At 42.9% G+C, this 27,079-nt stretch overlaps 1 protein-coding gene and 1 long non-coding RNA gene across 4 annotated transcripts; one reads left to right on the top strand and one right to left on the bottom strand.

Moving 5' to 3' along the window:
* Positions 1-231: 231 nt before the first annotated feature.
* On the bottom strand, positions 232-19,703 carry LOC144301960 (uncharacterized). 3 transcript variants are annotated; one of them, XM_077879215.1, is made up of 4 exons: positions 19,547-19,703; positions 15,859-15,998; positions 10,006-10,332; positions 232-4,523 (listed from the first exon to the last, which is right to left on the bottom strand). In XM_077879215.1, exons 2-4 carry the CDS (start codon positions 15,859-15,861, stop codon positions 4,518-4,520), a joined length of 336 nt encoding a protein of 111 aa, XP_077735341.1. In that variant the 5' UTR covers positions 15,862-15,998; positions 19,547-19,703; the 3' UTR covers positions 232-4,517. The 3 variants fall into 3 exon arrangements, 1 of the variants encoding a protein (XP_077735341.1); XR_013368895.1 differs by lacking the exon at positions 15,859-15,998; XR_013368894.1 differs by lacking the exons at positions 232-4,523; positions 10,006-10,332; positions 15,859-15,998 and adding an exon at positions 12,351-12,784.
* On the top strand, positions 16,973-26,843 carry LOC144301961 (uncharacterized). Its single transcript, XR_013368896.1, has 3 exons — positions 16,973-17,802; positions 18,357-18,549; positions 26,449-26,843. It is a non-coding gene; the product is annotated as an uncharacterized LOC144301961 (long non-coding RNA).
* Positions 26,844-27,079: the final 236 nt, after the last annotated feature.

The following is a 27,079-nucleotide window of genomic DNA, read 5'->3' as shown; positions in this document are numbered from 1 at the left end:
CCCATAATAGTCCTAAAAAGATAGCTCCATAATCCCCATTTTAGAGATGAGGAGATGAGGTTTGGGAGATATTTAAAATTCCCATGGCCACACTGGACTGAAGTCTATCTGGTTCTAAAAGTGAAGCTTGTAATCACTTCGTTATATTTCTCTAGTCACAAAACTCTGAGGATATCTGCCTGGTAACCTTTCCTATATCTACAGTGACGCAGACACACACATTAGCCAATATTATAGTTAAACTGTTTATTGCACAGTTCAGTTCATATCTCTACTTGTCCTCATATACCATCATGCTCATAAGAACTTTTCTCTTTGGGTCCTGAGAAGTAGATTTCTACCCTCTTGTTTATTTCAAGCTTTATAGAATTTAGGTGATAGAACGGATCTCCTTGTCACAAAATCAAGAGCTTACCACCCTTAAAATGATGAAAATAACTTAGTTCTGCAATAATTTCCGGGCAGCTTCAGATTAAATTTCTTTCAATCTGCTTTAAGGTGTAAATATTTCTCCTGGGGAATCATTGAGTTCGGCTTTCTAATTTGATTTGGAAGGAAAGGAAGTGGAATCTGTCTGCCTCATACGGAGCCAGGCGATTCAGTGCACTGGGGAGATGTTCAGATATCTGTGTAGGTGTTTTTAATAAGTTAGTTCACCTAATTCTATTTCCTCTCCACTAAATAAGAAATGCCCTGCCCTAATGGGCTTAATCTTTCTAAATTATTTTCTGGTTTTAATTGTGCTGTTTCCCACAAGCACCTAATTTAATTACAAGATTGTAATGCTTTTCTGTGAAAAGCTTGCTTGCACATTAGGAACACTGGGATTCAAATGGTGGTGGTGGTGGTGGGGGGTGCTTGTTAGCTTTCTCAGGATGGGCCAGGAAAATGCTTGAATGCTCGCCTGCCTCAGTGGGTCAGGTCTTTGGGAGGTGAGGAATGTGATGGGGCCTGACCCAGTCAGACGCTCAGAAAGACTCATGACCCCATCCCAGGATGAGTCCGGATGCAGCTGAAGCCTCGCACTCTGAAGGCTGGGATCAATCCTCCATTGCCAGGAAGCAGCTTCGTTCCAAAATCCATCTGCTTTGGTGGCAATGATAGTGAAGCGGCTGACCTATAACCTTGCAATGGGTTCCGGAAATGTGTGTCCCACCAAACAACTCATGTCCTGGAGTGACATATTGAACAGCTATTTTTGTGACATCTTTGAAAGATGTTATGCTACATGCCAAATAAAGGGAGAAACAAGGAAAAGAAGCAAATTCTTGCTGTGGGGGGAAGATGGATCTTTTTGCAGTGGGGAGGTTTTAGCTATAGGAACCTCACTCTCAAGGCACTTCCAGCCTTCAAGATGCTGCCTGGGCACTATATCTGCATGGCCATTTGCCCCAGCTTTTACTTCCCTCCAGGGACAGCAGGGTCCAGAGGAGTGTCCTCTTGGTCCCTTGTCCCCAATTGTGGGCTGCACAGAGCTTATAGGAGTCCAGAACCACCAGGGAATCAAAGCAGGTGCTAATGAGGATGCCATTGGTGGCCAACTGTGGCTGGTTCCTGGGACTAAGTACTTTCACTAGGGAATCAGGAAAGGTCCACAACAATAGATAGACAAGCCTCCTCATAGAGTCTGCCCCTATGGGTCTTAGGTTGGCAGGGCGGCAGTGTGAAATAATGCACACAAGTACCATTTCTATTTTCTTGGTAAAATGTTTGCTAAATGGGGAAAAAGGAAACAAAGGACTGTTTTTTACGTGGTTAGTCAATCAGACTGATTTAATTGGGTAAATGAATCTAACAGCAGTGCCAAGGACAGAACCCAGTGTTGAACTGGGCCTAGTTCTGAGTCCAAAGCTCTGGCTTTCCATCGGACCATCGTGCCTATTATGGACTGAATCGTGTTCCTCTCAAAATTCCTTTGTTGAAGCCCTAACCTCCAACTTGATTGTATTAGGGCCTTCAGGGAGGTAAGTAAGGTCAAATGAGGTCATTGGGGTGAGATCCTAATCCAATAGGACTGGTGTCCTTAAAGAGAAAGAAGAGCTCTGAAAGAGAGAGAGATCACTCTATGCACATACGGATGAAAGGCCAGGTGAGGAATTTGCCAGGACCTTGATCTTGCACTTTTAGCCTCCAGAAATAAGATGGAATAAATAAATAACTGTTGTATAAGCCCCTCAGTCCCTGGTATTGTGTTATGGCAGCCTGAATGGGCTAACAGAAGCCCAAGGGAGAGATGGTCCTCAGGGGTGGGTGGTGGATGGGGAGACCCCTGGGAGGCTGAGGGCTGAGGGGAAGAGCAATGCATGGATCTTGGGGACCAGAAGGAACGACTGGGGAGGGAGGAAGTCCAGGGCTGTGTTAAATGCCCTTCCAGAACTTTGCTCATAAAGAGGGAGAGAAACAAAAGCAATGTAAGGCCTATCCAGGTGGAGAAATGTTGTGGATCTTTAACAATGTTTGGGAATAGAACAGAGAATGTCAGCACCACGGCCTAAACATGACTCATCTCCTTCTGTCCCTGGTTCCTCAACTGTAAGATGTGCTGGTCCTCGAAACTCCCCCAGGGAATGTCATGAGTCTTAAATGAAGTGATATTTGTAAGGAACTTAGTACGTATTTCTTCAATAAAACAGAAACTAACATTTACTGAACATTTCCTATGCGCAGGCACCATTTTGGAAGTCATGTCCCACCGGAGTGTGTGTGCAGCAGCACAGGGTTCCTGCTGGAATCAGTGATGTGTGTAGGTGACACGCAAGACAGGGCACAGGTATGATGACGACGCATCAGCCTCCAGCCTTCTGCGTTAGCTCCTTACTAAAGGCTTTCTGCTTCAGCAACCTGAGGCAAGTAAGGTCCACATCGGACACACTGATTAAATATTGAGTCCACTGGCAAGAAGACAAATGGCAATCAATACTTTTGGTTTCGTAGGATGAAGACAGATGAACTGATATTGTGTGTTTGGTCTTTCAAACCAATATAATTAGGCATCAAATCTCCAAGTAGGAAAATCAAGAGGCTTTGTTTACTGGCAAGTCCTGTGGTCAAGAAATCAACTTAATTTTCCCTAATCCCCTATTGCCAAATCTCTCCATACAACACGCTCTGGGACATCTCTCAAAATACCCACTGTCCACACTTGGGGAAATACTGCCCTTTATAAACCCAACAATTCAGGGGAAGTTGACAACTGATTTCCCTAAAGCTCTCGTAATCAGAGGAGAGCTTGGAGCCACATTCTTTTTTTACATAAATGAGGCAGGGCAGCTGGGAAAGATCCTCCCTTTCCCCTTCCTCCCCCCAGCTTCCTCAAGTGACTGCTACCTCGAGTTTATATTGTGGAGGCCAAACCCTTCAGCGCTACAATGAAAGATGAGACTTAAAGCACAAGTGGCTGATGTGGCAGGGAAGGTGACAGATATCACAGGTAGAGCAGCACTCGGAATGAACCCACACTTGCTGTCTGGTGTCCGAGCCTCAGCAGGCCTTGGCCCTGCCTGCCTGGGGATGTCACCTGTGTCCAGTCCTAGTCTGAGACTCCCCTGGCTTTCTGTGGCCCTGGGCCTGCACCCTGACCCCCCAGTGTGGGCTCCTCCCCAGCTCCTCCCCATCTCAGACTGGCTGCTCCCCTCCCCCTCCCTTTGAGGCCACTCCTCACACATTCCCAATGCATTCCCTTTTCCTCCTTGGGGCCCTCCAAATGTGAAAGCACTCTATTAATTTGGTTGTTCCCTTGCCTTCCTGACTGTTTCCTGCTTCAGAGTCCCCTCCATGGGTGCAGGGCTTAGCTCTGCTTTGTCCCCTGCTGGAGAATCAGGCCACACAGCACCAGTCACATAACAAATAGGCTCGGAAATATTTGGCGGTTGATCAGATGGTTGACCAGCCTTCATCACCTTGCTGGGAGGAGTCATCTCATAATGACCATTATGAGATAGTCATCACTCATTCCCCATCCTCATTGCCTTTGTGGATCAATGTTGGTTCTTTCTCCTGTGGCCAGGAGACTCTAAGGAGGTGCTGAAAATGCTAGAGGGAAGTTGAGCTGTTAGGGACTGGGGGCTTGGAGTCCCACCCCTCAGAGAGGGTGTGTTGGCCCAGGACGATCTAGGAAAGCCCTGAGCAGAGGCATCCAGGGTTTCCGGCTCAGTTCCTAGGGTGGAAATGAAGCAGGTCTTTCCTGGCATCCGGCACACTCAGGGGAGAAAGGCAGCCTTCCTGGCCTCCTGACACCATCCCATTGTTCTAGAACTACAAAGTGAGGACAAGAAGGAGCCCCTGGGAGACTGTGGTTCAACTGGTCTCTCTCTCAGGTGTGGACTAGAAGCCTGAGAGGTGAAAAGTGTTCCTTCCTCCTTATCACCCAGTGTGGGAAGCACTGGTCACGGGCCACCTTGAGCGTTGAGAGTCAGGTCCCAGCAGCCTGTGATTCATCGTTTCTTGGGGTCTAGACTCACTTTCTAAAAACTCTTTCTTAGACACAAATTGTCCTCAAGTTTGTTGCAGTTTTCATGTTACATCTGAAAAGAAAAAGAAAGAAAAGACTTCATCACGCACAATCATTTTTGATCTGCAGAACAGGCGTATTTTACAATGTATGTGGGAGGACCCTTCTGTGCAGGCTGCTTATAAGAGAGAAGGCAATTGTTCTCTTTCCATACTTCCTGGTAAGGCTGGGAGACAAAAGCCACCCCTTGGTGTCATTTTAAAGGCTACAGGGAAGTCAATTTTAAGGGAAAGAAACCTTTCATTGATGCAAATGGAATGAACTCCAATGGTTTCCTTTTAGAAACCACTATAATATGCAGTTGCAGGATGGCCAGTGTAATTTGATTAAATAAATAGGCAAACAGGAAGAAGAAAGCCAAGAGGGCACGGTTTTATGTCAAGGTCCTATTTGAGTCAATGAGGGTATGTCCTGCTTTCAAAGACATGCTCAAGCTTTAATTCTCAAAAATTCCTTGCTTGAGGGATGCTGTTTATTTTAGGTTTACTGCTGGCACACTAACTGGGAAAGGCTTTCCCAGAACCTTCCATAAACTCAGTTGCTAGGCTCCACCTCCCAAAACATCATGCAAGCCCTTGTTCATCTTTTTCATGGTCCACCAAGACTTTCAAGGAGAATTCTTCATGTTCCTTGTTTACTTCTTTGAAGGGAAATATGGTCCAGGGTTGATGTTGGATGGCTCAACATATCCCTGATGGCCTCTTTTCTGAAAGCCAAACATCTGTAGACTTTTTTTTTTTTAAATAACCTCAGACTTCTGGACTGAGCAGACATTTCAAAAATGGTTTGCCAAATGCTATTAAATCTTAGAACTGTGGCTGGGGCAGTGGAAGACATCCAGTAGATATCTGTTGAATGGAAACACTAGAATATCAGTTATTGGAGGTCTATGACCATGGCCATTGTAACCTGCCATCATACCGGGGTCTCAGAGCAGCAACCCCCTTTTTAAAGGACAGAGGTGTGCTGCATTTAAGAAATAAACCAGAAAGTATTTTTTTAAAGATTTTATTTATTTATTCATGAGAGACACAGAGAGAGAGAGAGAGAGAGAGAGAGAGAGAGAGGCAGAGACACAGGCAGAGGGAGAAGCAGGCTCCATGCAGGGAGCCCGACGTGGGACTCGATCCCGGGACCCCAGGATCACGCCCCAGGCCGAAGGCGGCATTAAACCGCTAAGCCACTGGGGCTGCCCCCTAAACCAGAAAGTATTTTTTAAACGAAGAAGAAATATCTTGTTTTTCACCTTTCTGTTTTCAAATCCTTAATGTTGGTGCTCAAAGAAGACACAAAACAAAATCAAGTGTAGAATTTTATGAAGACTTCTGATTCTTACATAAGTGGGAGTCAGTCCCCACTTCCTGCTCAGTTGCTAATTGTCTTCTCTAGATCCAAATGGCAAAAAAATATTCCAAGATATCCCCTGCTCAAATATGGTTTTATTTTTCATTTTTTAAAAAAAGATTTTTAAAATTTATTCATGAAAGACACACACAGAGAGGCAGAGACACAGGCAGAGGGAGAAGTAGGCTCCCTGTGGGGATCCCAATTCAGGACTCATCCCAGGATCCTGGGATCATGCCCTGAGCCAAAAGCAGATGCTCATCCACAGAGCCACCCAGATGCCCCTCAAAAATGCTTTTAAAAGTAGATTTAATAATATAGTAGTTATGTTTATTTAGAGGGGGAATTTGTATTTGTATTTCTAAAAAGGCATTTTCAACAGGGATATTTGAAAGAAAGAGTATTTTATTTTTTAATTTTTTGAGAAAGAGTATTTTAGAAAAGTCAAAATAAGCTGTACAAATTTAGTATCTTTCAGATCCTATCTGGGGCTATATAAAGACTAAATCCATACTATGTTTGAGGAATGTATTCTCATGTGAACACCATATTTTGTCAAATTATTTATATGACAACATTAAATTCTTTTTTAAAAAGATTTTATTTATTTGAGAGAGAGAAAAAGAGAGAGAGGATGCACTGTGGGGAGGCTCGGCAGAGGGAGAGAGAGAGAGAGAGAGAGAGAGAGTAGCAGAGTCCTTGCTCAGCAGGGAGCCTGATGTGGGGCTCCATCCCAGGACCCTGGGATCATGACCTGAATCGGAGGCAGATGCTTAACCCACTGAGCCACGTAGACACCCCGACAACGTTAAATTCTTTAAAAAATGACCTTCCCCCCTGATTTCAAGGTGATATATACACAAAGAGACAGGGTACCCTGATGATTAAGGATGTTCTGCAGCCAGAAGCCCGTGTTAGGATCCCATCTCCCCCAGTGACTAGGGGTGTGGCCGTGAGCCAGTGGGTTATTCTCACTCTTCCTTGTTTTCTCATCTGTAAAATGGGAACACTAGTGCCATGTAAGTAAAAATGGCTTTTGTGGGGAATAAATGTTTAAACGCTTTGAGCTGTGCTTTGCACAAAGTAAGTGCTCAACTAATCTTGCCGCAGTTTGGCGAGCTGGAAAGGTCTGGAGAAGAAAATAAAAGTCTCCCATTTTCCAACACATTCCACCTTTTCTTTTCCTACCCATTTTATGACCTGTTTTGAGAGTGTACCGTTTATAGAAAGGTTCCTACCTTTGCCTCACTTAACCATCAGGAACATTTATTTATATTATTTAAATTATTTGTCAACTCTCTGTGCCCCTCCCATAATTATCTTATTTCCCGATTTTTAGATACTTACCCTGTTTCTAAAGACATCAAAACACTTAAAAAAAAACCAAACTTAGTTCTACCCTCATTCTATGGAGCTGCCTCTAAACCAGAGAGCCCTTTCCCCCTCTCTGCTAATAAAATCACATGCATTTCTGAAACCCTACAGCGCATGATGTGTTAGATGCAGGACTGTTAAAACACAATGGTAACGACGCCTTTTTATCAGGGTGTTGGGAAAGAGTGATGAGGGCTGAGGAATAATAGCAAGGTAAATGTATGGAGCACTTTTCACGTTCTCAGGGCAGAACCAACCAACCTCCCGCACGTTGCACGCGTTAACTCACACGGCGCAGCCACCTGAAGAGGTGCTTCTCTTTTCATGCCTATTGAACAGATCAGAAAACTGAGACACTGAAGTGGTAATGACTTGCCCATGGTCACTAGTCTAGCAATTTGCAGAGAGGGGGTTTGAACCCAGGAAATTACTTCCTGATTGCTTCACCTACCCAGTCTTCTTATGCAGGCCCTTCATTCTGGGTGTTTGATCGGGAATGCTCTCCTGCTGCTCTCCTTTCTTTGCCGTTTATTGGGAAGACAATGGAAAGGTCAAGTAAATGGTGGTCAGTGGATAGTTTTTCGGAATACAGAGCTTGGATGGGCTTTCCCATAATGAACCAGTTAGGCATTTGGTTTTCTGCTCTCTCATTTAGAGCCGGAGCAAAGTATCAGTGGGTTGCTTCCCATCCTATTTTAAAGTGGGTTAAGGTATAACTTTGGAGAGCAGGACTACATTTTTTTTCAAATAAGCACTGCTTTTTTTACAGAACAAAGGTCTACCTTGCCAAAGCGCACATCTGTTGGGAAGGATGCATGCAGCTGGAAAAAAGAGAAGAACACTCACTGTCTTTTCTGCGTAGGTGTTTTCCAATCAGCCATCCAGGACACAGCTGAGCCACTACTTCCCTTTCCCCCTATTTTGTCCAAATTGAGCGAATAATAGATAAGGATCCGACATCTCCATACACACTCTCGGGGCCATAATAGAGCTGAGTGAGGGGAGAGAAGCCACGTGCATATATAGTCAAGGGGAAAGAAAGGAGCACCGTGTGCCATCCTATAGGTCGTGGGTGCTCCGAAAGCAGAGAGCCTGTTATGAAGTTCACAGGGAACTGTCCACGAACTGGTACAAAATAAAACAGAAAAATAGGCAATGGCGTGCCAGATGATCAGGCTCTTTCTTCCACTTCAGTCTGTCTTCAACTTGACCTGAGCGTGACTGGAAGAGGGGTGTGCTATTCTGCTGCATTTGGTACGCGGCTCAGCCTTGCACCAACATGACTGCCCTGGCAGATGCTGGCTTTTGCTCATTCTTTTCTTTGAGCACCATTGTGAGCCACAGTCCTTGTCATTCCCCAAACCAAATGAGGTTTTTTTTATAACGGTGACTCCTATGAGAAGTTATTTAGAAATTGGAAATGAACCCAAAGGTGTACCTCTCTAGAGAGTTTAATTCTTACAAAGGGCAGGGATCCAGAATACATCTTGTCTTATTGAAAAGAGGAAGCACTTGCCTTTAATTTCGGGTTCACAGAACACTTCCTTTTAGAAGTCTGTTTTTGAAAAATATGCAGACTTAAGCAAAATGTACGTAGCCTGGCTTTCAGAAGAACTTCCTTCCTGAAATTGAACTTTTGCCTACATGGTCTTATTTTATTTTACTTTATTTTATTTTATTTTATTTTATCTTATCTTATCTTATATCTCATTTTATTTATTTATTTTATCTTATATCTTATTTTATTTATTTATTTAATCTTATCTTTTATTTTAATTATTTTATTTTATTTTATATTTTATTTTATTATTTTATTTTATATTTTATCTTATCTATCTTATCTTGTTTTATTTTATTTTATTTTATTTATTTTTTTCGGGTTTATTTAAATAGAGATGATAGTTACCTGTATTTAAACAGTGATTGGAAGGACCAGATGATCTTTCACTACAAAAAGCCAACTCAGTGAAATAAGTCAATCGGAGAAGGACAAACATTATATGGTCTCATTCATTTGGGGAATATAAATAATAGTGAAAGGGAATAGAGGGGAAGGAAGAAGAAATGGGTAGGAAATATCAGAAAGGGAGACAGAACATGGAAGACTCCTAACTCTGGGAAACGAACTAGGGGTGGTGGAAGGGGAGGAGGGCGGGGGGTGGGGGTGACTGGGTGGCGGGCACTGAGGGGGGCACTTGACGGGATGAGCACTGGGTGTTATTCTGTATGTTGGCAAATTGAACACCAATAAAAATTAAATTTATTATTTTTTAAAAAAGGATGTATGAGGAGGCTGAGTGTATTCAATAAAACATTTTGGTCCCTTGGGGGAAAAAAAAAAAAAAGAAAAGAAAAGCCAACCGTAATTTTGTGCAGTAATAGGACACCAGGAAAAACCGTTCACCTTGGATTCGTTTGCATATGGAAGGAGAACTAGTGGGACTCGAAAAGGCTGCTTTTCAATCTTCAAAAAATCAATTTTTAAATCTGAAAGGACCTGCGGGGTTCAGGCTGAAAGGTTGAATCTAAATGAGGCTGGGGTTCGGGTTTTCGGGGAGCGGGCCTCAGCCTGCACGCTGGGCCGGACCCTGGCCCGCCCCCCCCCCCCCGAGCCCCCGGGCACCTGCCTCCCCTCCCGCCCAGCCGGCGCTGCACCTGCCGCGGGTCTCTATCCCGGGCGCCCGCGCATCCCGAGGCCGGGCGGCTCCCGGCGGCGCCCCCCGCCTGTCGGCCGCTTCTGTGTGCCGGGCCCAGTCTCCTCCGCGGCGCAGACTCACCTGGCGGCTTCCAGAAGCTTCGTCCCCAGCACGGTGTTCCGGAACCTGTGTCAAGTCCCCTCTCCGAGCCACCTGCTTGGAGATGCGGCGTGCGGGACCCGGGAGCGGCACCACTTGCCTCGAGCGCCACCGCCTGGCCAACACGGGAACGACCTCGGCCGGTCGGGGAGCGGCGTCTGGAACCCGGCCAGGTGCAACGTCGAGTTTCTGCACAATCCCCACCCTTACCCGTTTTCTGTAAAGTGGCTGCGATGGATGGTCTCGCTTACTGATGCAGGCATTTTTCTTGTGAATAAATAGACACGTTCCTCTCGCAATAACTTGGATCTAGGGAAATTGAGAGGGGGAACCATCCTGTACTCGCAACCAAAAAATAAATCCTATACATTACATTCTTTATAAATGCGTTGGATATGATACGCTTTGGTGATATAAAAACACAAGAGCAGGACTGTGAGGGAAACACTCTTTCCTTGCTTTTTTTTCTTTTTCTTTTTTTTTCAGCATTCTGTCTATGGCAGGATCCGTTTAAAGTTGAAAGAGCTCACCCCTGCATGAAATCTTGGCATCCTGGCCCCTCCATGGCTCAGGTACAGTTTAGATTCTATGGGCTGGAGTCAGAATAGACGGGATTGGAAGGTTCCTTTTTTTTTTCTTTTTTAAAGATTTTGTTTATTTATTTACGAGAGACAGAGGGAGAGGCAAAGACACAGGCAGAGGGAGAAGCAGTTTCCCTGCAGGAAGCCTGATGTGGGACTGGGATCCCCGGGATCACACCCTGAGCCAAAGGCAGACGTCAACCGCTGAGCCACCCAGTTGTCCCATGGAAGGTTCTTAAAAGCATGTGTTCACCCCAGTGCAGGTGTGTGTGTGTGTGTGTGTGTGTGTGTGTGTGTACAGATGTACCTGCTATGTGAGCTGACCCCCTGGGGTGTTCAAAGAAAAAATTAAGAGTTCTGTTCATACTTATTTTAAATCTCAAGCTTCAACATTTTTATTTTGCACATACAGTTATGAGAACAGTTGTATATCATTTACAAGTGAGTATTTTGAAAAGTATTGAGAGTGTGGGTTAAGAAATATTTTACTGATAGAAGTTCATGACCAAACCCCACAGGTCTGAAACTGCATTAAAGTTAAGGATATTCTCAATACTGTCCTAACTGGCACTTGGAGGTGACATAACAGACCTGCAGGCAACTGGAATGAGGCCTGGCTGGTGGGTAATTAGCCAGCCTCTTCCTCTGGGTGGGGAGACCAGCAGGGGGTTTAGACTCAGAAAGGGGGTCTCAGGGCTGCCTCTGTCAGTCTCATTATATAAAACCAGAGTAAACCACTTCACATCCGGGGGAGGTTTTCTTTTGCTGGAGAAATGGGTAAAGAGGATCAATCAGGTGTTGGACACCAGGTGGGGTGGGTGTATTGAGGATAACATGTGAACAGGACATTGGGCTCATCTAGGGTGTTTGCAATGGAGATCAACTTTCATTTGAACTGAAAAATTATATAAAATTTAAAAACACAAGATTAAAAATTAATTTTATACACATGATTAAAAATAAAAGATCTAATATACCTAAGAAAAGATGAATTCTAGAGACCTCTCCAGGCTCTTCAAGACCATGTGTTTGCTTATGGAATTTTGGTGCTCTTTTAAAATTTTATTTATTTATTTATTTTATCTTTTAATTTTTTTTCACAAGACAAAACAATTGGTGCCCTTATTGAGATTAAAATCAAATTAAAAAAGAATGAATCTTACATTATAAAATCTGTATTATAAATCAAATTAAGGGCTGCCTAGGTGGCTCGGCAGCTGAGTGTCTCTGCCTTTGACCCAGGGCGTGATTCCAGAGTTCTGGGATCGAGTCCTACGTCAGGATCCCTGCAAGGAGCCTGCTTGTGTCTCTACCTTCTCTCTGTGTCTCTCATGAATGAATGAATAAAATCCTAAAAAAGTTAAATTAAATTAAAAAAGGATGGAACCTTACATTATAAAATCTGTATTATATCTATCTTTTTTCAAAGTGGATGGAGAAAATACAATTAATGAATCATGGGCTAAGTTGCTATTTTTTTAATGGTCGTTTTTGATAAGTCTTTGGAAAATGAAACCAGAAACTCCAAGTTCTAAAAGGACAAGTGGGGAATATTTTACTCTGCAGCCCTGGCTTCGGAATGGTGACATAAATACGAGTGACAGCTTTAACTCAGATCTAAAGCTAGTTACGTTCCTACTGATGTGACCCAAATCATTGCAGACAACAGAAATCTTGTCTTGTTTTAGAGGAAGACCAGAGACAAAGACCTGTATTTTTGGTTTACCTATGACTTGCTGACAGCTGTCAAATTTATTATTATTTTTATTTTAGATTTAAAAACAGAGGCCTTCCTTTGAACAGCTTCAGGCCAGAACATTTTATTGGTGTTGGATCTTGTCTGCAGTGAATAGCAAATTCCTCATCACATGGGTCATTTGGTGACTGTGTGGTTGAGAGAAATCATAATTTGACCATGATTTGGAAATGTTCTGGCAGTTTCCAAGAGGTGTAGTTTCTGGAATCACTGAAGATGCAGTATGTTGTGTTGCTTTGCAAGAGAGTCTGTGGGTGGCCGGGAGCTGGGAGGTGGGGAGGTGACATCCCAGGCTGGAGTATCTCTGCCAGGTGGGTGTCACCTGGCTCTTGATCTGTCTTCTCTTATTTCTGAGGAGCTGTCATTTTTTGTTGTCACTGATCTTGGGCAAGACATCCAGCTGATCTGGGCCTTCTTTCCTCATCTGTAAAATCAGGATTTTGAGTGCATTGGGAGGGCAGCACGATTGAGCCAAGAAACCTCTAGCAGTGGAGTTCTGGGGCTTTATCTACCCTGGTGGGAGTAAATATTAGCTAAACCTTTTGGGAGCAGCGTTTGGAAGCATGAATCACACGCTTTATTAGCCACATGAATGCTCTCTGACCCAGCCATTCTGCCCATAGGAAAAGGTCCTAAGGATATTTCCAGTGATGGAGACAGATTTATGCACATCACATGTACTCCAAAAAATTTTGAGACAAGCTAGATGTTTGAGAGTAAGAGCATTTCTAAATAAATTAAGGCAGTTTTTCAATGGAATATTATGCAGACATTACAGGCCATGTTTTCAAAGGATATTAGCACAATAAATGTTCACAATATAATTTTAAAATTGTAAAAAGTAAGGCAAAATGTCTACATTGCGTGATACCAATTTTGCGTTAAGTATTTGAGACATACATTTGCATGAAGAAAGTCTAGTAAAAACAACCACATGTGAATAGTGTTCCTAGGTGATTTAAAATTCTTTATATTTTTTCCTGAGCTTCCAAATTTCCCACAATAAATATGTATTTTTTTCTTATAGTTGGGAGAAACAAAGTGAAATTCCAAACATGGAACAAAATGTAGAGTTCGTGGTCTGATCAGGTTTTTGCCTCGTGTTAGATTACAGGCATTTCTGGGATTTGAGGAAAAAAGGAAAGTACTATAGACCGTGGACTCCAGAACTAGACTACTTGAGTGACACCTTAGTTTCTCTGCCTCAGTTTCTTCCACTGTGAAGGTAGGATAGTAAGAGTACATGTCCGGAGAGTTAATAGTCAGTGTATATAAGTCTTGACCCATAGAAAGCACTGTTAGCTATTATCATTCTCTGTTAAATGGAAAAACCAATACTAATTCGACTGATGTTTCCTGAGCACCTACTTTGTGCCAGGCACAGTCTGTGCTGGGCGTGCTGCAGTACAGAAGCGAACAGTGCGAGTAATGTCTACTCTCATGGAGCTGTGCATTAGTGGGAAAACTGACAGCAATTAAACTTGGGGATTAAAGTCTTAAGAGGAAAAATGAAAGAAAAGATGGGAAGGTGGGCTTGTTAGAGTTGTTTTGGGTAACATTTGAGTGGACACCTGAGTGTGGAAGTGAGCCAACCCAGCTGTGTGAAGAATATCAGCCTGGAGTGAAGTCAGTGCAAGGGCCCTGAGGTAGGCCTGGCTCACTTAAGGAACAGTAAGGAAGCTTACAAGGTTGGATAATCCCAGAAACAGATTCTGAGACAAGGATTCCAGTGCAGGCTGACTACTTGGGAAGAGATCCAGGAAGCCCAGACAAAGGAGTGACAAAGTGAGGGAGGGAGGAGAAGGGAGCCCATGCCAGGGGAACTAGTGAGCGAGCTCTCACTGTGGACCACTGTGCTGCGATGCTACTCAGGACCACAGGGAGTGTGTCTAAGAAGCCTCACTGTTGTTCTCCTGGCGGGGAGGAAAGTGGGGTGTCAACCTTCCCAGTCTGGTTCATCATTAGATGGGAGCTGCTTTCCAGCACAGTGGCTTTCTCTGAGTGTGGGCCCCATGCACCAGGGAAGGTGCTCAAGCCGGGAGTGACAAGATCTTATAGCAGGAAGGCTATCCCAGGTGGAGGGAAGGTGAGTGCTGAGGAGACGGGAGTGGGCTCTGGCTGCACCTACTACAAAAGCCAACATGGTGAGAGTGGGACAAGCAAGCGGGCCTTTGGTAGGGCTTAATTCAAATCCCCTGTAAGTTCTATTCTGGGGGATATGGGAATCATGGTATGATCTCACTTGTTCTGGAAGTCTCTGGCTATGGTGTGGAGACTGGCGTGTCTGACGGTCAGAGGAGAGGCAGGAGGACACTCAGGATGCCACAGTCAGGGCTCAGGGATGATGGTGGCTGGAAGCCAGGGGGAGAGCCATGAAATATATTTTTGGATTCTGGAGACATTTTAAAGGAAGAGTCAAGGGAATTTGCTGATGGATTGGATGCAAGAAGTGAAAGAAAAGGAGGAATGAGGACACTACAAGATTTTGACCTGAGCAACTGGTAGATCAGAGTTACCATTTTTCAAGGTGGTGAAGATGGTGAGGGCAGTGATAGTGTTGGACTCTTGGCTTCCACAGTCCGTGAGCCAGTTCCTCAAAATAAATCCCTCTCTCTCCCTATCTATCATCTATCAACTATCACGTATGGATTATCATCTATAGATTATCTATCTATCTATCTATCTATCTATCTATATCTATCTATCCATCCATCTATCAAGAGACTCTATTGGTTCTGTTTCTCTGGGGCCCTAATATAGAAGCCCAGCATTTTGTATTTTATTTTATTTTATTTTATTTTATTTTATTTATTTATTTATTTATTTATTTATTTATTTATTTTGCATTTTGTATTTTAAACAAAATCTTTTAACCCTGACTGCCAGCATTTTGCCTATACAGTTCCCTAAAAAAGTGTGTTTTTTACATATTTGGTTCCAGTCTACTCCATGTACCAAAAGCCACACTCGTACCTCATTTTGAAATATTCCTCTCTCACTGGACTCCCTGCTGTTGTAGGCATATCAGGCTGCTCTCACATCTCACCCTTATGGTTCCTTAAAGTCTTTATGTTCAACTGAAAGAGCACGCTCCGGCCCACACACTCTACCCCACATTAGTTCTTCCAATGATCTTATGGCCAGAAGCTGGATTTGGTCTCTACTCTGAGGCCAGGTCATGGTGGAAGTGCTCTGGAACTGATCACTGTCTCCCAACTGTATCCTAATTTGAAAACATTTTGCTGATAGGAAAGGCTAGAAAGGAGAAACAGTTCTATTTTCTAACTCAACAAGTTCTAAAGTCTTGTGTTTCCTCCAAGTTCTGCTTGCAGACTGGCCATTTCTTTTCTGAGCCCTTCTCTTTCCTGAAGTACTTTTCATCATATGTTGCTAAAAAACACTATTGGTATTTTGCCTGGAGATCTCTGCCTAGATTCATATGTTCTTTAGGTGCATTTTCTGTCTTATTCTGTAACATTGTCCCAGCCTCTTTCTCACCATTTTCTCAGCTTCCTTAAGTTTCTCAATTTCCTGCCATTGATTCCCCAAGGCAATTCAACATATCTTGGGGTTTTAGTAGAAAAGCGCTCCACTTCTGGTGCCAATTTCAGTTTTGATTTCTTGTGGCCAAAGCAAAGCTGTGTAAGACACAATCACAAGATCTTGGTGGCATACAATGATAAGCATTTATTTAACTCATGTAGCCAGGAGATGGTTGCCGTCAGCCAACTCAGGCTGAGTTTGTCAAGGCTGGTCTGATGATTTGGGCCAGGTTTATCCACACCTCTGGGGTTCAGCTAGTGATTAGCCCATCTATGATTGGCTCCGCTGGGGGTGGTTCATCTCTGCTCAATGTGTCCCTCATCCTCCCTAGGGGCCAACAGTCCAGCCTAATGGTCTGAAGTCTTGTGCCAATGACAGAGGCAAAGAGGATGAGTGGAAACATATGAAGACTCTTCAGACCTAGGCACAGAACTGGCTCACCATCTCTTGCCGCATTCTGCGGGCTAAAGCAAGGCACACAAATAAAGCCAAGTGCTAGGGAAATATTCTTCATCCTTCTCATAAAAGTGGAGAGTGACTCTTTCTGATCAATAATCTAACGAATCTACTCTCCAATCATTCTAATGATGATATGTTTCTATAAAATGGCTCATTGAAACCTACAGTTGAATGATCCTGTCTGGTTCTTAGTTGGAGTTAGCCAAAAGAGAAGTTTGTGATATTTGAAAGCCTGCAACATGGTGGCTGTTACTTTCTGAAGATCTTCGGGTCCTCTAGATATGGTAGTGGATAGACATGGAGGTCATAGGGGCTTTAGCTCATCTCCTCCCTTCCTTCTCCACTCTTCCAATCCTGACCAGTGGCCTTCTTGGGGCTCTTGGCTGTATGCTTTCAGAGATGACAGCTACAAAGAATCAGGAGTGTTCCTGTCCCCAAACTCTACCTTTGTGGTCTCATTTTGGCAACTAGATGTGCTTGGCTCCCAAGCTCATGGGTTGGGGTCTCCAACACTGATCCTCCTCCTACTTCTAGACTTTAGCTTCCTTAGTAACTCTCAGAATTCTAGAAGCTCTAATTCCTATAATTCCTTTCTCTTGTAATACCCACAGTTACCTTGCTTCCTTGCCTGAGTACTACCTAATGGTCCCCAAGCTGTCCAAAGCCCTCTGCTCCCTGCATTACAGGACCCAACAGTGGAATCAGGTCCTTATTCTGCCTTTTACCTTCCTTATACCTCAACACCTAGCCCTTTACCTCCTCTACTTTTTTTGAGACAGTCCTTGTTCCACATCCCTTTAAATAGGCTCTTTCTCTCTACCTCCTATGGTATATCCAGGCAAAATAATACAAGGTAGTGGATCCCAAAGGGTTGCTAGGCCACTTCATCATTATACACCTGCACCATTCAGCAGGAACTCTGGGTACAGGACAACCTAGAGCTGGGACACTAACCATGTGTGTTTCAGTCTCTGTAACAGTCACTAGAAAGCCATTAAGGCAGTATTTAGGCATAAATTAGGCAGCATTTAGGCAGCATAAAGTCCTCTGTGGTAAAAGTGGATTTTGGTTCCTCTGAAGCTGGGCTAGATCAGCATTGTGCTTTTAAGCTTCTTGACCTGAATGAGATTTGCTATTCCTTTGGGAAAAATAGGGAGGTTTTGCCACAAATAGATGGGACCATAAAATCCAGGTGCTTTAAAAACAAATCAGTCTATTAGAACTTAAATTTCGAAGTAAAAATGAATCGCTTCTAAGTCGTTATTGTGTGAGTTTACACATTTACTCATATGAAACTTAAAGCAAGTCTAGATACTTTTCAGACCTTGTTTGGAATATAATAAATGGTGGCCCCTCGTGCCATGGAAGGATGAGCTCAATCTTTCAAGAAAACCAGAAGTCAGTTACTGATTCATTTGATGAATAAGGTGAATTATCAAGGTGAGTGAAACTACTATATAAATAAAAAAAGTGGCTCTGAAAAGCCATGTTAGGTTCTTGAGAGGTACTCTGATCCCTGCATGCTAACCTGGGAAACGTCACAGTCTTTTGAAGAGACAGCTTTGAAGATGGATACATTAATTTAAAGGTTAAACCCTGGTGTTTAAAATAAAATCATAACAGTTCACTTTTCCACAAGCTCAAGACATTTATTGTATTTTTATTAGTGGGCATTATTGACTAAAAACCATTATTGGAAATTCTTATAAATTGGACTGATACTTCCTTTACTGGTGAAACAATATACCCAGATAATGATATGCTGAACTGGAAATGGATGGTTTCTGCTTCTTCTGGCCTTGGAAGTGACTTACAGTTTTGCTGGCTAATCTCTCAGCAAGGTTGATTATTGTGTAGCCAGCCTCAATCAGTATATCAATGGGGGTCCAATCAACAAAACAGGAATGCCTCAAAGTTGATATGAAATTACCTTAGAAGGCACAAAATGGTTAAGTATTGGTGATTTAATATGGTTAACCTCATATTTCCATCAGTTTCCTGCCAAACCCAGTTGGAATGCAGCTGATGGCCCAGCCTGCAGGGCTGAGCATGGAAGGAAGGAAGTATTCTCGGGCCAGCGGGCTCATGGTCCACTCAGAGGCAGAAAGCGTAGAAGAGATGTCCAAGACATCCCAGCCAGATGAAGACTGCCTAGGCTTGGACAAGAGGAGCTTCTCCGACTCCCAGGTGCACAACCTGATGAAAGCACAACTATAGGCGTATTCCTTTCCTGAATCTGTTGTACATCCATAGAGGTCATTCTTCTAAGAATGGCCATGTGCCCATCGAGGCCACAAGACCCAGGGTAATATAGTGTTGTGTGGACATGATGTTGAGGGTGGACCTTTTGCTATTCCTACACCACTTCTCAGTCATTTGACATTTCAAATAGAATTCTGAATATTTCTTATGTCTGAGATGCATGACCAAGAGTCGTTTCTACAGTGTGGTTTGAGGAGGTGTTATGCATGGAAGCGTGTCCACCAACTGAAGCTCTAATCCCCAGTTCCTGTGAAAATGATCTTATTTGGAAGTGAGTCATTGCAGATGTAATCATATTAAGATAAGGCTGTCCTGGGTTAGGGTGGGTCCTCATCCAAGAACTGCCCTCCTTATAGGAAAAGGGACATTTGGACATGGATACAGATGCATTAGAGCATGTCATGAGATGACAGAGGTAGGGATTGGAGTGAAGGAACATGAAGGAACTTCTGGCAATCCCCAGAAGGTGGAAGGAACAGGAAGGACCCTCCCCAGAGTCTTCAGAGGGAGTATAGCCCTGTGACACCATAATGTCAGACTTTTGGCCTCTAGAACTACAAGAGGGTACATTTCTATCGTGTTAAGCCCTCTAGTTTACGGTCATTTGTTCTGGGTGCCCAGGAAACGGATACAGGAAGTAGGCTGACAGGCTGGCATGGGTGCTTGTCTGAGAGAACTAATGTATGGGCCGCTCTGGGCCTGTCCCTCCGCTTGCAGATTTTTTCTCTCTGTCCCTCTCTTCCAGAGTGACCTATGTCTGAAACATGTGCTAGTGATGTGGCTTTCCATTCCAGAATGCAAAAGGAAGGCCAACCAAAATTTCATCTGGTGAAAGAACTCCACAGGGTATTTTAAAGAAAGACAAGAAAAGGATATATTTCCTTCCTTCCTTTTACACATTTTCTCAATCTTGCTTGCTTACCTGTGTGTTGTTTGTTGACAGGGGTGTTAGACTTTAGGAAGCAGGTTGTTCAGGCTCTTGTTTCGATCTTTGAACATCAACATGTTTGTGGCACATACGCCTTTGGGGAGGAGAAAGCACGTTGCAATCACCTTTTCCTGCCTCTTGGAATGTGTCTCTGTGACTTCATGACAGAATGTTCTAACTGGGTTGGGCTGATTTTATGCTCCTTTCAACACCGCGCAGAAAAGTGTGAAGAATGAATGGAAATTTGGTCCTGGCTGTTGTGAATTATTTTTTGTTTCTTCAGAAAGTTATTGTTGGACATTTTTACCAAAAGCAATATCTAGACCTTTCTATATGTCTCTGTCATCTATATTGTGTATCACTTGAGGGTCACTGGACTAACTCCTTTCAGGCTAGCTCCAGAAGGAAGGAAGTACATAAGTGAGTCTGAGCAAACAGTCCAGGACTAGAAGTGCTTTGGTCTCAGCCAGTATTTCTTAAGGGGGTGGGGTGGGGGCACTTCCACCATGTTGGTTGTGCAGGATCATCCCAAGCCTGACTACAACCAGGAAATAGGAATAGGAATCCCCGATGATTATGACAACTAAAATCCACTTCTACACACACACACACACACACACACACACACACCATTTCTCTCCAGAAACTGCTTATTGCAGTTGTTGTTGGTGCCCTTAGACATCACATCTGCACACAAAAGGCTGCTTGTTGTGAATGCCTGCGACTCTCTGCCTGTGGGGTGGTAGTCAGGTGACAAAGCATACATGGGATACCTGGGAATGCTAGAGCATTTGCCCTGGTGGATGCAAATTGGTGGTGAATACTCCAGCTCCTCACCCTTACTTGGGACAACCTGGAGGCATGCTCTGCACTGTCTCCCAGTGCTCCCCAGGGGTACTGAGCTCCTACTGTCTACATGGTAGTCAACTTGGAATGCCCTTGTATTTGTTTGCTATGGCTGCAGTAAAGAATCACCATGCCTTAGTGATTAAAACAACATATATCCATTTCCTTACAGTTTTGGACTTTGGAAGTCAAATGGGCTAAAGATCAAGGTGCCAGCAGGGTGCATTCCATTCTGGAGGCTCTAAGTAAGGATCCATTTCCTTGCCTTTTCCATCTTCCAGAGACTGTTCACATTTGTTGGCTTGTGACTCCTTGCTCCACCTTCAAAGCCAATAACAATGGGCTCTCAAAGTCTGTCTGAAAAGGCTGAGTTTTTCCCATGTCGTCATCTCTTTGGTTCTCTCTTCTGTCTCCCTCTTGTCTTTTTAAAAACCCTTGGGATTACATTGGACCAAACAGGATAATGCAGGATACTCTCCTTATCTGAGGGTCATCTGGTTGACAAACAATTCCATCTGCAGACTTTCATTCCCTTTTACCTTGTAAACCCAAAGTACTCACAGATTCCAGGATTCAGGCATCTTTGGGGGGCCTTTTTTTCTGCTTATTGCAATAACCTTTGTTGGCTTCCTTTCCTTCTTATCTCTCTATCCCACTTCCTCATTGGTCTTTCTTGGGATCACTTCCCAAATAAATTACTTGTATGAGGAATCTTACCTCATAATCTGTTTTGCGCAGAAACCCAAACCAAAATACCATGTAGAAGAGAATTACTACTTAGAACCACTGGCCTAGAGACTCCAGTAAATCACCAGGACCTAGTCTCTCTCTCTCTGTTCTTTTCCCCACCTTTGTCAGTGGTGGCAAGGTGCCTTAGGCAACTCCAGCTAAGCCAACAGTCTTCTAGACTTATTCCGTTGGAAAGGAGAAGCTCCTACTGATGTTCTGACATTCCTTCTAGCTAGATTACTTTAGGTCATGTGCCTCTCCCTTACTTTAGGATTAAGGATGTAGGATTGTGATGCTTTGATTGGCCAAGCCTGGACTATATCCTCTACTCCTAGAACTGAGAGTGCAGTCTCACCCAGGATCCATGGACTACTAGTGGAAGAAGGGTAGATTTGCAATAGACAAATTAGGAATTACTACTCAAAGAGGCAGCAACGAGTGCTTGAAAGATAAATAACAAATATCAATGACATGGTCTTTTCTTTCTTTTGCTTCCTGTCCAAGCCCTGCCATGTGTGTATGAGTGTGTGTGTGTGTGGGGGGGGGGCGGTTATCTGTGCTCATATAACACAGAATGCATGAGTAGGTCTTAGGCAATATCCAGTGAACACATTGTTGCCATTCCACAGATATTAAAACTGAGGGTGAAACAAAGGTAAAGAATTGTCATACACTGGCATTGTTGCCATATGTGAGAAAACCCTTCTCCCAATTCTAGACCCTGGGACCTGCCCTCGATGGTCTGATGTCTTCTAGGCTACAGCCTTTTGTAGCTCAGATCAATTTTCTATTAGCTGATACATCTGAGATGATAGTAGGAATTATCCCCCATTAGTAATTCATGTTTCTTTGTTGGTTTTGTCTTATCCTTGCCCAAAAGATACAGGGTGCCCCCAAAGGAGGCACAGTATAGAAGCAAATTGAAATGTACACTCAATAGATCATATTGGAGATAATGTGCTTTGCAATGTGAATGCGATGGCCCACTTCATATGGCACAGAACACATTTCTGACAAAAGATGTGTAATGCAAACCTTCTCTGGAATGAGAAGAGGGAATAAAACAATGGACACCTTAGGTTTCATTGATGTTGGAAGAAGGTTTTGTCTTCAAACAGGGAAAAAGCATGGATTTGAAGGCAGACAGAATTGGGTTTGAATCTGAGCTCTGCCATTCACCACCTTTGTGGACTTTTGCACTAGCACGTGGCCACTGGAGGCCCCATTTGCTCATCTGCTGTTTATGTGTGTCAGAGGTGGACTAAACCAAGCAAAGTCATAAGTGAGATTCCCATGAAACGTCAATTCCATTCTTCCACAAGGCCTGTTTTGTCTTTTTGCCTAACAGGATTCAAATTTTCCACCTCTGAATGTTCTTTCCGATTTAGTGACATGGATGTAGAGGATACATCTTACCTGTGTTCATGCACTAAGATGGATTACCTATTTTTAAAAAATTTAAAAAAATATTTTTATTTATTAATGAGAGATCCACAGAGAGAGAGGGAGAGAGGCACAGGCAGAGGGAGAAGCAGGCTCCATGCAGGGAGCCTGATGTGGGACTGGATCCCAGGTCTCCAGGATCATACCCTGGGCTGAAGGCGGCGCTAAACCGCTGAGCCACCAGGCTGCTCTGGATTACCTATTGATGAATAACAAATGATCTCAAATTTTAAGGCTTAAAACTATAAATATTTATTATCCAAAAGTTGCTGCAGGTTGGGAATTCAGAAGTGGCTTAGCTGGGAAGTTCTGGTTCAGGGTCTCATGAGATTTCAGTCATGTTGGCCAAGACTGCTGTCCCCTGAGAGATAGAAATTGGAGGGTCAGCTTCAAAAGCAGCTTACCCTGTGGTCTGTAAGTCTGTGCTGATTATTGGCAATTCTAGTCTTCACAAACCTCTTCCTAGTCCTGATGAGATGTCCTCATGACACAGCAGCCTTCTGCCGGAGTGACACAAGACAGCAGGATAGAATCTGCCAAGTCTTGTGATCTAGACTTGAAAGGCACACAGTCACTTCTACAGTAGCGTCTTGGTTATACAGTCAGTCCTATTCAGGTTGGGTGTGAATACAACCATGTGGGTAGCTACCAAATATAGAGAAGTCATCCCTTTGATTGATGTGTGACTTATAAAGTACTATGTGATTTGCTATAGCTACAGTTACTTATACACTCGAATCACTGTTGAAATCGACAACTCTGGTGTGTGACTGGTGCCATCAGAGAATTCCTTAGTTCTTCTTGAATGAATTTGCTTATGGTCCTTTTGGCCTATCCATGGGATATACATTGTCAGGAGTGTGTAGGGTAGTAATCTACAGTGGCCAGTTCAATGAATGACATAGAAAATGCCGTAGAAAACACATCACTCCTTCCGTAAAAGCCAAAAAGACGTGCACACTTAAACTGAGCAATCAAGGCCCCTGTTTAGCGAAGGTAGAACATGTGCATCAGCTGAGTGACCTACCTACAAGTTCAGCCAGGAGAAAATTCATGGCATCAAGCCCAACAATCTCAGCCCAGGAAGACTTTGCTCCAGCAAGATTAAGTTTGCCTTAAAGAAAAGCAGTTACTCAAGAAATGTTGCTTTACTATGATGACCATAATGATGATCATGATGGTGACGGTGATGAGGATGAATAGTAATGACTTTAACCAGTGATGATGATGAATAGTAATGACTTTAAACATCTTACAACTTCAGAAACAACAGTACAACAGATATTAATGTGGAGATAGGGAATCTCCTTTGGAACCCTTAGGTGATCATGTCCTTTTTGAAAAGTTAACACTAGGAAATAGGAATCTGTTCTCTCCTTGCATCATTTATAATCTGCATCGCAAATTCATGAAGCATGGTTGTGGGAGTAAAGTTATTTCTCTGTCTGAAATATATAAGTTAGATCAACTCAGGATTTCTTGGGCTAAATATCTCTGTGGCCTTTTCCTCCTCCTGAGAATGAGGCTGTGCTTGAATATTTTTTGGTATGTCTGTACTTGAATGGTTCCTTGAGGCCACTCATCGCATTTCTCAACTTTTAATTCAGGTGAGAAGTTTAGCCAATTGTTCCCTCAAGCTGCCTTCTTTAAAATGGATCTAGAAACAAAAACCAAAATCATAAACAGCTTTCAATCCAGCCTCTTCTAAATAATTTTGAGGACCCTGGGGAGGGGTGTGGGAGAGTGTGAACTGTCGGTACACATGCTTTTGGTTGACCGTGTGAGTGTGCAGGGAATATTGAGAAGTGATGACTGGAAGTCAAAGTTTCTATAAATTCTTTTTCATTCTCCTTGCACATGACAAGCACCACCATGGGGGTAGAAAGAGCTTTACATTAAGAGCTGGTGGATGATGTATGGAGGTGTTGAATCATTATATTTTGTACGCCTGAAGCTAATATAACACTGTATGTTAACTAACTAGAATTAAAATAAAACCTTTTTTTTAAAGTGCCAACATAAAAAATTTAAAAAATATATATAAATGCCAACATACCTAAAAAAAGAAAAAGAAAAAGAAAAAGAGATGGAGAAAAAGTATGCAGAGGTAGACATTGAAGACCTTGGGTTTGACCCTGGGTAGTGGGGGTGTAGGTAGATGGTAAAGTGGAAGAATATTTTATTTTGATCTTATTTTTTCCTATTTTGTGATCTTTAGGTTGGTTGAGCATTAAACACATACATAAATGCCCCATAGTATTTTTTTTAATATTTATTTATTTCTAGGACAAGTCTAGCCCAACATAGGAAGAAAGAACATAAGCAAATTGCATTGTTTAATGTAACATAACAATGGAAATTGGAAGGAGAGGTCTGGGGACCTTAAAAGCTCTTTAGGCTTTGGCATTTTAGTCTTTAAAATTAAAAAGTTGGTTGGGGTATCCCTAGGGCCATTTTTCAGTTCTAGCATTTTAGAATTCTCTGAAATGCATCTCTGTTTTATGATTCTCAGCTCCTACTGCTTTGGGTGACTACTCAATTAGTGATGGGTGCCCATCAAATACCTCCAGCTGGCTCCTTAGGAAGGTGATGGTGTATAGGTGATAAGTTAGTATCTAAAAGTTTGTATTCATGTTACCCTTTGCATTAAAATAATTTGAAAGCATAGATTACAAATTCATTTTTAAAAATATTTTAATTCCTTATTCATGAGAGACAAGAGAGAGGCAGAGACACAGGCAGAGGGAGAAGCAGGTTCCCTGCGAGGAGGCCGATGCAGGACTCAATCCGAGGGCCCCAGGATTGTGCCCTAAAAGGAAGACAGACAGTCAACCACTAGGCCACTGAGGCATCCCCTAAAAATTCAATTTATAAATAAGAAAGATTTTGGTGGTAGGTATAGTTGTATGTGTTTGCAGCAGTTGTATGGGCGTTAAGGCCAGCTGCCCACTCGATATTGTGTTTTCACCTTTCTTTTCAACAGAACCTTCATGGCCTGGGGCCACAATGCCTGAGCTAAAGAAAAGTCACTTACCTAGGCTTTCTTGCTATTGAAGAAGCTGTGGGTAAAGCTTAGGGCACAGAGAAGTAGCTCCCTCCTGATCACAAGAAATTGTTCTTTTTGCCTTTCACCTGTTCCCTTTCTCCTCTTCCCACTGGATGTGGTCATGAGAACAGTGAATTCAACTGCCATCTCATAAGAGGTGTCTTTCATCAGAAAACCATGGCAAATGCATTTAGATATTTGAATCAGAAACCATAGCTTCCGATGAGTTACAGAGTCATATGGAGTCTGCCTTGAAAATGCAGATATGGGTTTGTGATCCAGCTGATTATCACACAGTCAGACTATGGAACATGGGCCAAAGTGATTATCAATGCTTTTATTTATTTAATGATAATTTATGCTTCTTCAAAGGTGTACCAGAAAGGCTGGTTGGTATGTTACATGTCATAAGGAAGAAGCTTCTGGTGAAAATGCACAGAAGACAAGATCATGCCTGTTGGCCAACCCAAAATCTATTTGCAAGCCTCCTTCATTCTTGCTCACTTCCATTATAGAGGCTGTCTTTTCTAGCTCCTTTGGTGGTTCAGGTGGTCATGTGTCATAGTCCCCTTCAATGAGACATAAGCAGACATCTTCATGGTGAGAGTTTTTGGAAGGAAGGGAGAGATATTGCTGCCTCATTTTTCTTCCTTTCTCATTGGTCTGGGGAACCATCTTGCCACTATGAGTGCAAGGCTCTGAGATTAGCAGAAATATTGTCCTTGATGCTATTGTGCTTCCAAACCAACACTTGAAAGCCAATTCCTACAGACTTAGGAAAAAACTCTATTTGTTTCCATCCTTGTAAGTCCAATTTTTCTCTTACTTGCAGCTCAAAGCATTCCTGACAAACAATGTGCAAAATGAGAAACACACATGGCCAACGGGAGATGAAAAAAAATTCAGCTTCAGGAATAATAAAAGAAGTGAAATTTAGGGATTTTTGAAGTGATGATCACATTCTGTGCATGTGGGGATCCTGGGAGATAAGTGTTCTCTTTCACTCCTGGTGGTGTTATGTATCAGCAAAGACTTTCTCAAAAGATGTGTATGAATTTATGAAGATCCCTCAAACAGTTACTACTCTTTGACCAAGTAATTTAACCCTTGGGAATCTTTCCAAGAACAGAGTAACAGGAACACAGATGTACATATACTGTGATCCAAACTTCGTAAGAAAGAAAGAAAATGTATCTTCATAGACATAGACTGCAGGGAAATAATACAAACGTGTTAAGAATTGTTATCTCTTGTGTTGAGTGGTATGCTGTTTTTTCTTTTTAAGTTTTTGTAGAAAGAGCATGCATTAATTTGGAAGTTGGGAAAATACAACAGAAGTGATTTAAAAGAATAATATTAGGCCCAAGTCTCTATCCTTGGAATCCTACTGCTTTTGTGGAAATAACAGTGAAACACCTTTAGGAGGCTTTGGATATAGGTCCTTCTTTTAGTTTATTTTAAAA

The sequence above is a fragment of the Canis aureus genome, chromosome 30 (genome assembly GCF_053574225.1).
Source record: "Canis aureus isolate CA01 chromosome 30, VMU_Caureus_v.1.0, whole genome shotgun sequence".
NCBI lineage: Eukaryota > Metazoa > Chordata > Mammalia > Carnivora > Canidae > Canis > Canis aureus.
Note: the sequence above shows the minus strand (reverse complement) of the source record. Positions and strands in the feature narration are given on the sequence as shown.